Source organism: Plasmodium berghei (genome assembly GCF_900002375.2).
Source record: "Plasmodium berghei ANKA genome assembly, chromosome: 13".
NCBI classification, from domain to species: domain Eukaryota; phylum Apicomplexa; class Aconoidasida; order Haemosporida; family Plasmodiidae; genus Plasmodium; species Plasmodium berghei.
This window is the reverse complement of record NC_036171.2, coordinates 503,419-518,783: the sequence shown is the minus strand read 5'-3', so window position 1 is coordinate 518,783 and position 15,365 is coordinate 503,419. Positions and strand designations below refer to the sequence as shown.

At 20.5% G+C, this 15,365-nt stretch overlaps 4 protein-coding genes across 4 annotated transcripts; 3 read left to right on the top strand and 1 right to left on the bottom strand.

The window, feature by feature from the left end:
• Positions 1 to 956: 956 nt before the first annotated feature.
• PBANKA_1311700 (ABC transporter B family member 2, putative) lies at positions 957 to 3,803 on the top strand (the record flags this gene model as incomplete). Its single annotated transcript, XM_034566698.1, has 1 exon — positions 957 to 3,803. The coding sequence occupies one exon, from the start codon at positions 957 to 959 to the stop codon at positions 3,801 to 3,803; it is 2,847 nt and encodes a 948-aa protein (XP_034423269.1).
• Positions 3,804 to 5,166: 1,363 nt separating this feature from the next.
• PBANKA_1311600 (calponin homology domain-containing protein, putative) lies at positions 5,167 to 10,434 on the bottom strand (the record flags this gene model as incomplete). The annotated part of the gene is made up of 1 exon (XM_034566697.1): positions 5,167 to 10,434. The coding sequence occupies one exon, from the start codon at positions 10,432 to 10,434 to the stop codon at positions 5,167 to 5,169; it is 5,268 nt and encodes a 1,755-aa protein (XP_034423268.1).
• Positions 10,435 to 12,086: 1,652 nt separating this feature from the next.
• PBANKA_1311500 (conserved protein, unknown function) lies at positions 12,087 to 13,112 on the top strand (the record flags this gene model as incomplete). Its single annotated transcript, XM_034566695.1, has 1 exon — positions 12,087 to 13,112. One exon carries the CDS (start codon positions 12,087 to 12,089, stop codon positions 13,110 to 13,112), a length of 1,026 nt encoding a protein of 341 aa, XP_034423267.1.
• A 1,303-nt stretch (positions 13,113 to 14,415) lies between these two features.
• On the top strand, positions 14,416 to 15,163 carry PBANKA_1311400 (conserved protein, unknown function; the record flags this gene model as incomplete). Its single annotated transcript, XM_034566694.1, has 4 exons — positions 14,416 to 14,530; positions 14,617 to 14,709; positions 14,915 to 14,990; positions 15,094 to 15,163. The coding sequence occupies 4 exons, from the start codon at positions 14,416 to 14,418 to the stop codon at positions 15,161 to 15,163; spliced, it is 354 nt and encodes a 117-aa protein (XP_034423266.1).
• Positions 15,164 to 15,365: the final 202 nt, after the last annotated feature.

The following is a 15,365-nucleotide window of genomic DNA, read 5'->3' as shown; positions in this document are numbered from 1 at the left end:
TTTATTTTTATGCTAAACTTATTTGAGCATGTAAATATAAAAATGTAAAAATATAAAAATGTAAAAATATAAAAATGTATAGATGAATTATTTTATTATTCTCTGTTTAGACTTTTAGCTAAAGCTTCGTTTTGCATTACCATAAAATGGGGAAAATAAAATTAACGATATAAAATAATGACATAAATAGTGATAGAAAATAACGATGTAAAAAGGGTATTGTAAATATTATATCAAAGAAATTAAAAAAAAAAAAAACAGAAATGAAAAATATATATTTTCAATCATGCACGAAATTTGTAAAAAGAAATTGTGTGCATATATTCGCCAAAACGGCCCAAGGAAAATAAAATAATAAGTATTTATTTTATAAAAATATATAAAATAAAATTATAAAAATGTTAATAATAAATACTAAAATAGTTAAAGGAGAAAAAAATTTATAGTACATTGTCAAAAGTAAAAAAATGAAAATGGCGGTGCATTGCATATTTATTCATCAATAAGATACGAAAAAAAAAAAAAAAAAAAAAATAGGATTAAAAAATATTACTTAACTGTATATATATATAGAAAAAAAAATGGTTGATATATAAAGGTAGAGTATTATAAATGAAAAAAATTAATTCATAGTATAAATTTGCATTCTATATAAATATATTTTTCTTTATATGCCCATTATTTAGGGTATAATATATATTCGTCATTGAGTATATTTTGCGGATAATGTGGTGTTGTATATATATATAATATATGTTAAATTATATTATTTGAAATAATGATATAGCTTGTATTATTTTTAGTAATATTATCATTTTTCATTTGTTTGGTTTTTTTGAGTTTGTAGTTAAATTTATTTTCATATATTTTATACCCAAGTTGGTTTATTTTTACAAAGAGGCATTACATTTCATTGTCTTTTTCATATTTATATTTTTTTTATTTCATTTTATAAAATGGATGTGTCAAACTATGAATACGTGAGGCATCTTTGGATTAAGAATGAACTAAAAAAAAAAAAATCAAATAAAAAGTTTGTGATATATCATATAATAGATTTAATTATCCTTATAGCAACATTTTGCGGATGTTACAGATTTAATATATATTATTCTTATCAAAATGAAAATGGAAATTTTTATAGTTTTTGTAACACATTAATTGACATGATTATTTTAGGGTGTATAAGAATAGGATATACAACACTTTCGGTAATTGTTAATTCTAAAATATATGATTTACAAGCATTAAAAAAAATGCATAAATTTGGAAATAATTTGATTGGAATATTTATAATTATAATGTGTTTGAAGATAATTAATTTTAACTATTTTATGGATATAAACAAAAATCAGAATGATCTTAACGATTTATATGTGATAATTTTTAGAGTTGTATTAATAACATATAACCTTATTTCAACCATATATTATTACTTTTTCCATCGGTATGTATATATTATTAATAAAAAAAATATAGTTGCTAAAATAGAATTAAAAAAAATACTGCTAAAGGGTATGGAGAATAATGAAAATATTATACTGGGCATTCATTGTGATAAATCAATGCTCAAATATAATTCAATTTTGTCACAAAATAATGAAATGAATACAACATGTAGTAATAACGATATAGACTTAAATAATGAAAATAAACAATTAGAAAATAATAGAAAAAGACAAGATATATCAATAGATAATGATATGCCATATACTAAATTAAATGATTATGATGATTTAAGTAAGAATATTGAAAATAAAAAATCACAAAAAAAAATGAGAGAAAAAACAATATCAATTGATGAGTTAGAGATAGATAAATCAATCAAAGATGATTTAGTAAAAAATAATATAAAATTGTCTATTAGTAGTCATTATAGTTATAAACAAAATAATAATAAAATAAAAAAAAAAAGTAAAGATGATAATTCTAGTACATCATTTGATGAAACTAATGATAGTGAAACTGAATCGTCGAAAAATATTGCATTTCTAGAAAACAGTTTTGAATATTCAGAATTTAAAAATATTTTATTACCATATTTATGGCCCAGTAGAAGAATAGATTTAAAAGGGAATAGTTTAATTTTACGAACATATGTATTATTAATATTTATTTTAATTATTGTTTCAAAAGTTTTTAGTGTTGTATCACCAATTTATCTTGGATTAGCATCAACTGAAGTATTAAATAAGAATTATCATAATTCTTTATATTATTTAGGAATATATTCATCTTTTTTCTTTTTTTCAAAATTTTTAAAAGAAATATCTGGGGTATTATATTCACATGTAAAACAATCTGCATTTATAGAACTTCAGGAATCTATATTTCATAAATTTCATAATCTGTCTTATGAATGGTTTTCAAATAAAAATGCTGGGGGGATAATGCGAATAGTTGATAGAGGAACTGAAAGTACAAATAATTTGATGAATTCTTTTATTGTATATATAATACCTGCAGTAATTGAAGGTGTAGTAACATGCATTATATTTATATTCAAATATAAAAACCGTTTATTGGGTAGCATATTAATTTTAGGATTAATTATATATATATATGCTACAATAAAAATAACAAAATGGAGAAAAAAAATAAGAACCAAAGTAAATAAAATGGATAATTTATATCATGGCATAGCTCATGATTCGTTAGAGAATTATGAAAATGTAAAATATTTTAATAATGAAAATTTTGAAATAAAAAAATTTTGTGGTGCATTATCTAATTTTAATAGATATAATATTAAAATTTTAAACAGTTTAGGAATGTTAAATATTGTTCAACAATTTGTTTTAAATGGTACATTATTCTTTACTTTACTTTGTGCTATTCATATGATAATATACGATGGAGAAGATAGTGGAATATTTATAAGCGTTATTGTATATATATCTAACGTATTTGCACCGTTAACTATTTTAGGAACATTATATTTTACTATAGTTAAATCTTATACAGATATATATGACTTAACAGAAGCTTTAAAAGATAAAATACCTGTCACAGATGATAAAGATTTAGAATCATTTTCCCTTACATCTCATGAAAAAAAATTTGGTGTGCATATCGAATTTTCTGATGTAAATTTTAGTTATCCAAAACAAACAAATCACAGAACATTAAAGTCTATAAGTTTTTTTATTCCAGCTGGTACAACATGTGCATTGGTTGGACATACGGGTTCAGGAAAATCAACAATTGCAAAACTGTTATATCGTTTTTATGATGCTGAAGGAGATATTAAAATAGGAGGTAGAAATATCAACAAATATAATAGAAATTCTATTCGAAGTATTATTGGAATTGTACCTCAAGATACTATATTATTTAATGAAACGATAAAATATAATATATTATATGGTAAATTAGATGCAACAGATGATGAAGTAATTAAAGCTACAAAATCAGCTCAGTTATATGATTTTATAGAAGCACTTCCGAAAAAATGGGATACAATTGTTGGAAATAAAGGTGTGAAATTATCAGGTGGTGAAAGACAAAGAATTGCTATTGCTAGATGTTTGTTAAAAGATCCTAAAATTGTTATTTTTGATGAAGCTACAAGTTCGTTAGATTCTAAAACAGAATATTTATTTCAAAAAGCTGTTGAAGATTTAAGAAAAAATAGAACCCTCATAATTATCGCTCATAGACTTAGTACTATATCCTCAGCAGAATCAATTATATTACTAAATAAAGGTAAAATTGTAGAAAAGGGAACTCATAAAGATTTAATTAAACTTAATGGTGAATATGCAGAAATGTGGAATATGCAATCTGGTAATAACGATATTTAGTTGATTAATCTAAGAGAAATAAATATATTTTTTAAAAAAAATATATAAAAAAATATTCTACATCTAAAATAGATGTAATAAACGATTCTTTGGAAAGTAATCCAAATACTAATCGGGGTCAAGGAAAAACCGAATTAAAAGTAGAAAAACAAAAATCAATGGCTTTCCAATATATTTCAAGTGATGTATATTGTAAACCCAACAAATTGTAATAAAAATTGCACAAATAATCGATGATTCCATGTCTTTTTGATGTGTAATTGATTTGTTTATATGATAAAATACGAAAATGTTAACAATATAATTTGTAAAATAAAATATATTATTAGTCAAATGGTTATTCAACCATTTGTTTTAAAAATGCAAAGTTCATAGTGCTTTGTCACGAACAAATACATCATAAATTTTCATAAATAAAGAGTATTTCCCTATAAAAGGGAAAATATAAAACATAATAAAAGAAGTTATAAGTTCAAACTTATATGGAACCTGAGTATATGCGTACCGAATTTCATTATTTCTTTTTTTTTGAAGATACAGCATTGTATCCAATTTTAAAGAAAGCACAATGCCATCGATATATGAAATAAAGCAATTATTTTTATTTCTTGTTTATTTTGTTAATCATATACAAATATGCTATATATATATATGTTAAATTATTTTACATAGATAGTTATTATGTTCATTTAAATTTTTTGGTAATATAATAATTTTAAAAATATTTTTATATGTATTTTCATAGCATAGTTAATACATGCTAATAAAAAATATTTGTAAAATATAAATTTGTTGCATGTATAAATAATATATCCAGATTTTTTGGTATTTAAAAAAGTTAAAATAAATTTTGTGCGAATATAATAGCTAATCTTAAATAATATAGACATGCATATTTTTCTTAATTATTATTTTTTTTTATTTTATGAATAATTAAATAATTTTTAACATTATATTTTATCGTTTTAATTTTTTAAAAAATCACAATTTATATGCATAACTTTTAATTGGGTATAAAATATTATATGGACCTAGACAGTTTAATTTATGTTTATTTGTGCAATTTTATTTTTATTATTTCTTTCACTTTTATTTTAATATTCATTTATTATTACATTTTTAAAATATCAAACTTAATTTTTATATATAACAAATTTTTAAAATCCGATAAAAAACATGTTAAAATAAAAATACAAGAAAACAAAAGTATTGAATAAAATGTAGAACCATTTATGTATTGTATCAATGGTTTGAATACACGAATATATCTAATATATCACAAATAAATGCGAAAAATTAATTATATATTTGCAACAAAATTAGTTAATACTTTTTATACATATTTTACAAATATTTTTCATAATTAATAATCATAGGAATCGTTAATTAAATCGTTTAGAGTAAAATTTGGAATATTTTTATTTTGTTCATCAAAAATAGGATTTGTAAAATTGGAAAAATTATCTAAAATTTTACAATTTTTTGTGTTATTTTTTATTTTATCTGAATTTATTTCTTCCTGTTCAATGTTATTACATCTATTTAAATATTCAAATTTATTTCGAATATTATCTGTCTCTTTATTTGCATTTTTTTCTGTTTGAAAAAAAGATTGCACATCTTCTTCATTTGCAATATCTTTAATTTCTTGAGGATCGACATCTTTTGATTTATTTTTCGAGGTTTTTGTTTTATCTAAAGTTTCCAATAAATATAAAATAAGAGGATAATTTTGTATATTTTCCTTAATTTGATTAAAAGTATTCTTATAATTTGATATATTAAACTCTAATTCTTTTTGTTTTTCTAAATAATTAATTTGTAAATATAATTTTTCTTTATTTAAAAGTAGAATTTGATCATTTAAATATTTTATAGTATTTCTTAATAAGCTAAGTTGGTTTTTAAGATTTGTTTGGTTGTCTTCTAAACGCTGAAAATTATTTTGTTCATTGATATTTTGTTGTTTTAATTCAGAAATATTTTGTTCTAAATATAATATTTTTTCTTCTTTTTCTTTTAATTCTCCTTCTTTTATTTTTAAAATATTTTGAAACATAATACATGATTCCTTTGCCATTTCACTTAGTAAAAAAATTATATTTTTTTTTTCTTTTTTTTTTTCATTCAAGCTATCCAAATCATTTGGTTCATAAAATGATTCGTTAATATTATTCTCATTACTATAAATATCTAAATTTGCACTTTCAATAAATTGATTTTTATTTTTAGAAACTTCATCTAAGCACTGTTCCAAGTTAGGTAGGTTTATGTCGCTATATATTTCTAAATCATCTTGTTCGTTTTCAGAATATAATTCACAAATTTTATTATTTTTAATATTTTGTAGACAAGTATTAAAGTCGTATTTATAATAATTCAATTGATCACTATAATTGTCTATTTTAAAAAACGATTTCTTTTTATTATTATTGTTATTCCCTTCATTATTTTTTTTAAGATCATATTTGTAATTATTTTTATTTGTTATTTTCCCAGGTATTGTAACTAAATTTGTTGTTTTTATTTTATCTTTTTTTGGGATATGTCTATCTTTTATTATGCTCGTTTTTTGTGTTGTATTTTCAAGTAGCGAAATCAAATAAGTGCCGTTATTTTTTTCATTTTGTTCTTGCTCTATATGTTGTAAAGTTTGAAAGTTAGTTTGTTTTTTTATCAATTCATAGTTTGATTCCTCATTTTGTATATTTTTCGTTTTTTTGTTTGTATATATTTCGTCTATATTATTGTCTATTTCATTTTCCATATTATTTGTTGCCAATATTTCAATCCAAACATCTTTAATCATTTGCTCGATCTGAGTAGAAGGTGCATTAATTTGGGTCGCCAGTAATTTAGTTAATTGGTTCCATTTTATTTCTCTTATTTGATATTTTTTTAAATTAAAATAAGCATCCTTCAATTGATTAATAGTATATTTATATTTTACATTTTCATTTTCATGACAACTATTAATTAGAAAAATATATTTATTTTTTTCTTCTTGATATTTATTTAATAAATCTATATATCTTTCTTTATATATATTTGCATTTAATTTTTCTATTCCTACTTTTTTTCTTAATTTATATTTATCGGATAAGTATAAATTTATATTTTTTTGATTAAAATTTTCAAAATAGTTATTTGAGGTTTTAAACCTTTGATCATTTTCTAAAATATAATTATTAAATTGCTTGTTTAAATTATTAACATAATTAAATGTTTCTTGAATAATATTTCTATATTTATATATATCTCCTAACATTTTCCAAAATAAATAAGTTAGTTTTTTTTTTATTTTTTCAGAATTATTCTTTTTCCAATCTAATAACAATATATTATCAGTTCCAGTTAATTTTTCTATCTCTATTTTGTCTTTCTTTAAAAAAATATTATCAGTATCAATGATTTCATTTCCTTCTTCATCTAATTTATTAATTTTTTTATATATTTCTGTTGTATGCTCATCAAATATATTAAATTCTTCTGGTTCATTATCACATCTATTTAATTTTTTTAAAAGAAACATTAATTCAGCATCATTCTCATTTTTCTCTTTAAATATTTTTAAATAAAATTTGGGAAACTCTGCAAAATTATATTTTATCCAATCCAAGCAATTAGGATAATTTTTATTACTTTCATTTAATTTATTTCTTTCATTTGGTAGTTTTATAATAATATCATTATTTTCATGGTTAAGTTTTTTTTTTAAATTTTTGATGGACTTTTTCCATATTTCAGTGTGCTCTAATTTTTTTTTATAATATTCATTAATAGATAATAATTTTTTATTTTTTTTTTCTAAATTTTTTATTTTTTCATATTTTTCAAGTTCCTTTTCATATTTAATTATTTCATTACTTGGTATTATAGTAGTATCACTATTTTGGATATTTATTTGTTCTGAATTGAGAAAATTGCCTTTTGGTTTTTCTACTGTTTCAAATATTTTAATTTTTTTATCTATGCATGTGCTATCATTTGTATAATCCTTTAAAGATATATTTTTCATTATATTCAATTCTATATGCTGTTTTTTTATATGTTCTTTAGCCAGAAGAAATATTATATGAATAATAAAACGGGTTATAAGACTTTTATCTAACATTTTACATATTTCATCATTTTTCACATCATATTGTTTGTTTTTTATTATATTATATATAGTATTTTTAATTTGTTTTAAATAAGATTCTTCTTTATCTGTATTGGAAAACGCATCTTCATTTTTTGTAAGTATTTCTTCGATATATTTTAAAAGTTCTTGAAATATTTCTTTATTTTGTTCTAAATTATTATAATTTTTTGTTTTTTCTAAATTATTATTTTTTATCATATTTTTAAGATTTACAATTTTATTATTTATATATTCGTTATTTGTCCTATTTTCTTTATTTTTTTCAAAAACTAAATGTTTTATTTTTTTAATAGACAATTGAATATTTTTGTTTACCTTTATAATATTATTGTTTATAATTTTATTATTTTCTTTACAACCTTTTATTTCATTTCCTTTTTCTTTTCGCCATTTTTTTGATTTTTCTGAATTTAATTTATTTCCTTCATTTGTTTCATTCCCACTATTGTCTGTGAAGCTTAGAAAACTGTTTTTTGAAATCATATTATCATCGTCATTATTATTATCATTATCATCGTCATTATTATTATCATTGTCATTATCATTATTATTATCATCGTCATTATCATTATTATTATCATCGTCATTATCGCTACTCTGCTCAAAGGTGTTATCTGAATAGAAACAATTTTCTACATCGCAGTTCATGGAAAGCCCGTTTATTTGTTTATTAATTTTTGTCTTAGATTCATTATTTTTATAATTTTCCGATGAATCTGTAACATTGTGATTTTCAAAAATTAGAACATCTAGATCTAGAAGTAAATCATCTTCTATGTTACTTAATTTATGTTCATATTTTTTTTTTATGGAAATAATATTTTCTATATTTTCATTTTTTAAATATAAGATTTCATTATTATGTTTTTCTTTCAAATTTAATAAATCTACATTATGCGTTTCATTAATATCTTTAATTTCTTTTTCATGAATTTTTTTTGTTAATTCTAATTCATTTGTTTTTATATCTAATTCCTTTTTGTATATTTTTATTTGTCTTTTTAAATATTCTATAAAATAATCGGATTTTATCCTTTTTCCATCATTATTATTTTTATTCTTATTATTATTTGTCCATATATTTTCAAAATTATTCATTTCATTATTGTTTAGAAAAATATTTAAAATGTCATTTTCATTGGTTTGTGACGAAGCATCAATTTTATAAATGGTTTGTTTTGTGTGTTTTTTTTTTTCATTATTTATTTTTTGAAATTCTAAATTAAATTTATTTTCTTTTTCTAAATTGCTTATATTTGAAAACTTTGATGATTCTGTGGATTTGGGGAAAGGTGGGTCTAACTCTTGTAAAATCAAATTACTATTTTCATTCCCTTCATTTATATGTTTCCCAATATTAAAATATTTAAAAAAATTGCTTTTAGGAATTTGTTCTATATCGTTAAAATTGTGTAAATGGGTTGTTTTTTTTTCATTTTCTTTTGTTTCTTTGTAATATATTTTGTCCAATAATAAGCTGCTTTTCGTCTTTATAGGGTTGTTTCCATTTTTTTCTGAACCATTTCCACCTTTTTCTGATATGGATTCACTCTTTTCACTAGAACTAGAGGCGTTCGATATTGTGCTACACTTTACATAATCATTATTATTCTTCTCAAATTTTTTTAAAGAATTGTAAAAAAATAAATTTTCATTACATGGATTATTTTGTTTAGATTTATGCAAAGAATAATTACTGTCTAATCCTGTTACAGATTTGTCTTTTATTTTTTTCGCAGTTATATCATCAACTTTTTTTTTGAACGCTTGTGAATAAAAAGATTTTGTTAACTCAGTATTTTGAGAATGCATAAAATCATCATTAAAAATAGAACTATCATTAATTTGGCTTTCATTATTATTGGTATGTTTTTTTGGAAATATATTTGAATCTAAGATAATTTGTTCTGTTTTTTTATTTTTAGAATTAAATTCATTGATATAATTAATATGACTCGTATAAATATTATCCATTTTATTATTTACCATGTTATCTATTTGAGGATATTGTTTATTTTTTATGACACACTCAGAAAGTTTTACACTTTTAGAATTTATTAAACAATTTAATGGCTTTTCATTTGACATAAAATTAGTTAGTTCTTTATTTATGGGATATGCTAAAGTGAAATCACATTCCTTATTTTTAACAAGGGAATATAAAAAATATAATATAATTAAGGATTGATAACATTCTATAAAATTGTTTTTACATATTTCATCATAATTTATAAAATTAATATCTATATTTACATTATTTAAAATAGTTTTTATTAAATTCCAATTTTTTTTTTTGTTTATATCATTTATAGGATTAATATAAATACAACCTTTATATTTTTTCATAGCATGTGGCCATATATATTCAAAAAGTTCTAAATAAACATCTCCATCTTTTAAATTGTTAAAATCAAAATTTGTTCTTTTTAAAAGTTTCTTTATCCATTTTATTAATTCTTCTTTTCCTATTTTCATTTCGTTATTCATTTTTTAAAAATAGACAATTCGATGTGTTTTTATATAATGTGTGTATCACTTTTTTTTTATTTTTATTTGTATTTTCCATAAGGGATATGTTAAAACTTTAAATAAAATTATTTCTCAAGTTCCTCCTCATTATTTTTTTTATTTTTTTACTTTTTTATTTTTTTATTTTTTTATTTTCTTATTTTTTTTTAGAATTGTAGTAAGAAAAGAATATTGAAACAGTTTAATGCCTGTTGGACATTTGATCAAAAATATAAAAGTGCAAAATATAAAAACTAAATTTACGATCTTGTATATTATTCACAGTTTTAATAAAAAATATTATAACCATATATATCATAGAACATTACACATGTAATATCATGAAGTGTGCATTCTATATACTTGGATATAAAGAAAGATGGACATGTTTTATTATAATTTATGGACAACAATAAGCTGATTATTTTTTCAAAACTATAAAATAAATAATTAACACTTTTTTTTTGTTAATGTATATTAAAATACTAATAGTAATGAATTTCCCAATTATATATTCCTTACAATTTTTCATAATTTTTTTTAATATTTTACAATTTTTTATTCAATTTTTATTTTATTTTTTATATTAATGAAATACAAATTTGCTAAAGAATTTTTAATAATATATTTTATTCTATACGTTTGTTACAACTTAAAGGATGTAGTACGTAATTTATTAAATAGTGGAAAGACAATGAAAAAATATAAAACTAAGTTAATACAAAATAGCTAAAACTGAAGGGAATAAAATATGTTTTGGAAATCTATTAACATGCTATTTTTTTAATAAATACAATTATATAAAATTTAATTCAAATTTACGAATTTATATAAAAGTTGTTTGTGCCTATATTTTGTGAACAAACTAACAATCTATGAATTTTTTTTCAAATGTATGAAAACAAAATATGGCAATAAAAATATTATGTTATTATTGTAGTATCATATAAAGAATGTAATTTTTTTTTTCCATTTTATTTCTTTTGGTATATACAAAATATAAATATATTATTTTATTTTTAATAAATGTTTATTTAGGTGAATTGTGATAATTATATAACACTTAACACAATGATATGCAAAATATGGTGTGTATGCTAATTGTATAACATATTCGAAAATGGCATATCGAATATAATTAAGTTTATTTTTAATGAGAAAAATATAAAATATATACAATGCATATAATACAGTATATTACTTATATATAATTATATTAAATTATATATACATTTACTTATTATTTAAAGAAAAAAAAATAAGAAGCTTGAAATATGCTAAATGGAAATATAAGCATTGGCCCTTATATAAAATATTAAAAACATGCAAATAAATTTGTGTAATTAAAATTTTAAAAGAAAGAAATATATAAAAATATATCCATCAAATTACGGATTTTTAAAGTAAATAATCTTAATATGAATAAAAAAAAAATATATACATTAATTATATGAACAAATAAGTAATGCATTATTTTACAAAGTAAATGTTTAAGGGGGGTAAACAAAAATAGTAAAAGAAAAGTAAGGTATTAATATAATAGGAAAGCAGAAAGTCAAACTGAATATGTCCCTCTAACCCCAAAAAAAAAAAAGATAAATAAATAAAATTGTGCATAATAAGACGAAAATATGGAAAAATATAGAGAGTTTTCAGATAAATCAACAGGAATAAATCCATTTTTGCCAATATGGGTTAATAGGAAATTAAGTATACATGAAAGATTGTTGAAGTTGTTATTATTACCTTTAGTCATATGTAGAAGTTGTTTTATTTGTTTAACTATAGCTTTTATGTTTTTTTTAAATAGCCTATTAAGATTTTTAATATTTCAATGTATAAAGGATTTTTTTTATCAAATAATACAAACAATATATTGTAGGCTACTATTATTTCATTTAGGTTTTATATATTTAGAAGAACAATATGCTAACTACAAAAGAGTTAAAATAAAATGTACTAAACAACAAATACCATTTATTTATGATGATTATGGTCATATATTTTTATCAAATTTCACTTCTTTTGTTGATATTTTATATTTAGCTTTTCGATTAAACCCAATGTTTATGGTTGTAAATAAAAATGGAACATTATCTCCTGTATTTTTTTTTGATTTAATAAAATTATCTTTACAATTTTCTATACCAAATAAAAATGGGATTTTTAAAAATATTGAACAAGTACATATATATGCAAAAAATAAAAAAATACATAGTGTTGTTATATTTCCTGAAGCTATGAAAAGTAATGGTTCATGTATTTTATTGTGGAAAAATGAAATATTTTTAAATTCAGAAAATGTTTTAAAAAACAAATGCAATCTTATAACATTTATATATGATGTAAGTTGTATTAATAAAAAATTAAATCAAATATATACACCACCCCATACCGTTTTGCATCCAATTATGCACATTACACATTTATGTTTTAACATATATAATAAAATTAAAGTTATATGGCTAAGTGAAAAGGATATAGCTAATTCGATAAGAGATATGGAATTTTCAAATAATGACGAATTAGTACATTGCTTAAGAAACTTAATGGGGCAAATGAAGTCAACTGGTGGAACATTAGTAAATGTGAAATCAGATATATTGGAAAATTTTGTAAACTATTGGAATACAACACAGAAAAAGAAATACTTATAACCTATAAAAAATACTTTTAGCACAATTGAATGTGTTAGAATCGAAAGTGGAAGCGAACTATTTTTCCTGTTAGTCTAGATCCGCGTTTTACTTATTTTTTTATTTTTCACTTTTTTATTTTTTTACTTTTTACTTTTTTGGTAGTCACCATTAAATGATGACATATCAAGCTGAATTGAGTCAAATTATTGAACGTATAGTTTTCAACATTTTGCAATTTACATTATATATCTAACGTTATATATTATTTTATTCGTTTACTTTTTTTTTTTTTTTTAATTAGCTAATACGCTTTCAAACAAAAATACGAATGATATGTACACATATTTGTTTATGCATTCCGACTGTGACATATGTATGTATATATGTATTTATAAAAATATGTGGAACAATTTAAAGGATATAAGATATGTCTTTTTAATTTTTTGTTTTTAATATATATATTTTTACTAACTCGCTATTTAGCTTTTAAGGGAAAATCGTGAAATTAAAATTTATCCCTTTAAATAAATATATATATATATTTTTTATTTTTTTATTGTCATTAATTTTTGAGTATTTCAATTGGAAGAACGAGGTTGTAAAGCTTGGAACATTTTGGAAATTATTTTCTCATGGCCCCTTGAATATGGAGATCAAATAAGTTTATATATAGATTTATAAAATAGTTATAAGTTATTTTATATATATGTATGAAAATAAATATTTATATACAGAAAGAACATCAAAAATATAGTGAATATTTTAAACACATGCTTTGTATATAATCCTATGTATAAAATTTACAATTATAATAGTTTATATACATAGGTATACAACATTATAATAGTTTTAACCCTCACTTTATTTTGCACACTATTTAACTAAAACATGCAAATTTGTGGGCTTAAAATAATGTTAATTTAAATGACGAAAATTAAAAATAAAAATTATAGTTATGTAAATATGGAAAGAAAAATTAATAAATAAGTATACATGTATCAATGTTTTATAGACATCTTGCATAAGGCACTTATAAAATAGGAAATATGTTTTTGTCTAAAATACATAATTTTGACTTTTTTTTTCAATATCATTAAAAAATAATTAGCATTACTCATATACATGGCAAAATTTTCAATATAGTTTTTTTGAACTTATTCCTTTTTAAAAATAATAATATTCGTGATTTTTGAGAATTTTCATTTAAATATAATACCATAAATATCCTTTATAAAAATATATATAATATTTTAAAGAAAATATTCAATTTATATATTTTTAGCTTTAAAAATATAATATACCTTATCAATTGATAATAAAAATGAGACAAATAATTATTTTTATATTAACTATTTTTATTGTTCATATAAATATAGGGCATTCCCAACTCTGCACAACTGATTTATGCGAAAAATGTTGCTATCCAACAAATGAAGGTTTTAAAAAAACAAGTTTATTCAATTTCATATAATATATACATATACATATTAATCAAAAAAATATGTTTTTTACATTATAATAGGTTGTGGAAATAAAATTTATAAAGCAATGAGAGATAATTATGACAATGATAAAACTTATTGCAGACTTTGTGATTGCGGAAATCCATCTACTGGTATTTTCTTATGAACATATATGCTCATAATATGAATATGAATTTATAGAAATTTTATAAATGTTAAACGGGTTGAACACGCCATTATAAAACAAATTAACTAATTCACTATTTATTATAATTAATTTTGTAAATAATTAAAAACAAGTGTGTATATATATAACTCTTTGAATGAGTTTTTATTTTTTTTTATTTTTATTATTAGGGTGTGGATGGGTTGGAGAAAAATATGGCAAGGTCAAATGCACGAGTTGCTCGTTTATAAATCAAGTCAATAGCAAGTAGGATATAAATATATATACATATACATATTTGGTATTATTTTTTAGTGAGTTCACTATTTGTTATGTTTGGGCTAAACATATATATTTATTTTTTATTTAGGATAAAATATTTTGACATAGCTGGTTGCGGATATCAACTAAAAAAAGGAACTTTACTGAGCAACGCATAAATAAGTGAAAAATTGAAAATCTCAATAAATAATTATAAGCATTTGACTTATCTAATAAAATGTCCATTTTATATATTTTCACATGATAATTTTATAATATTCTGCATTGTTATGCTAATTGTTTGTATAATTAGTAATAAAATTTTTTATATATGTTTGCTTTTTTTAGTGCAAATAAATTAATAAAATGTAAAAAAAAATG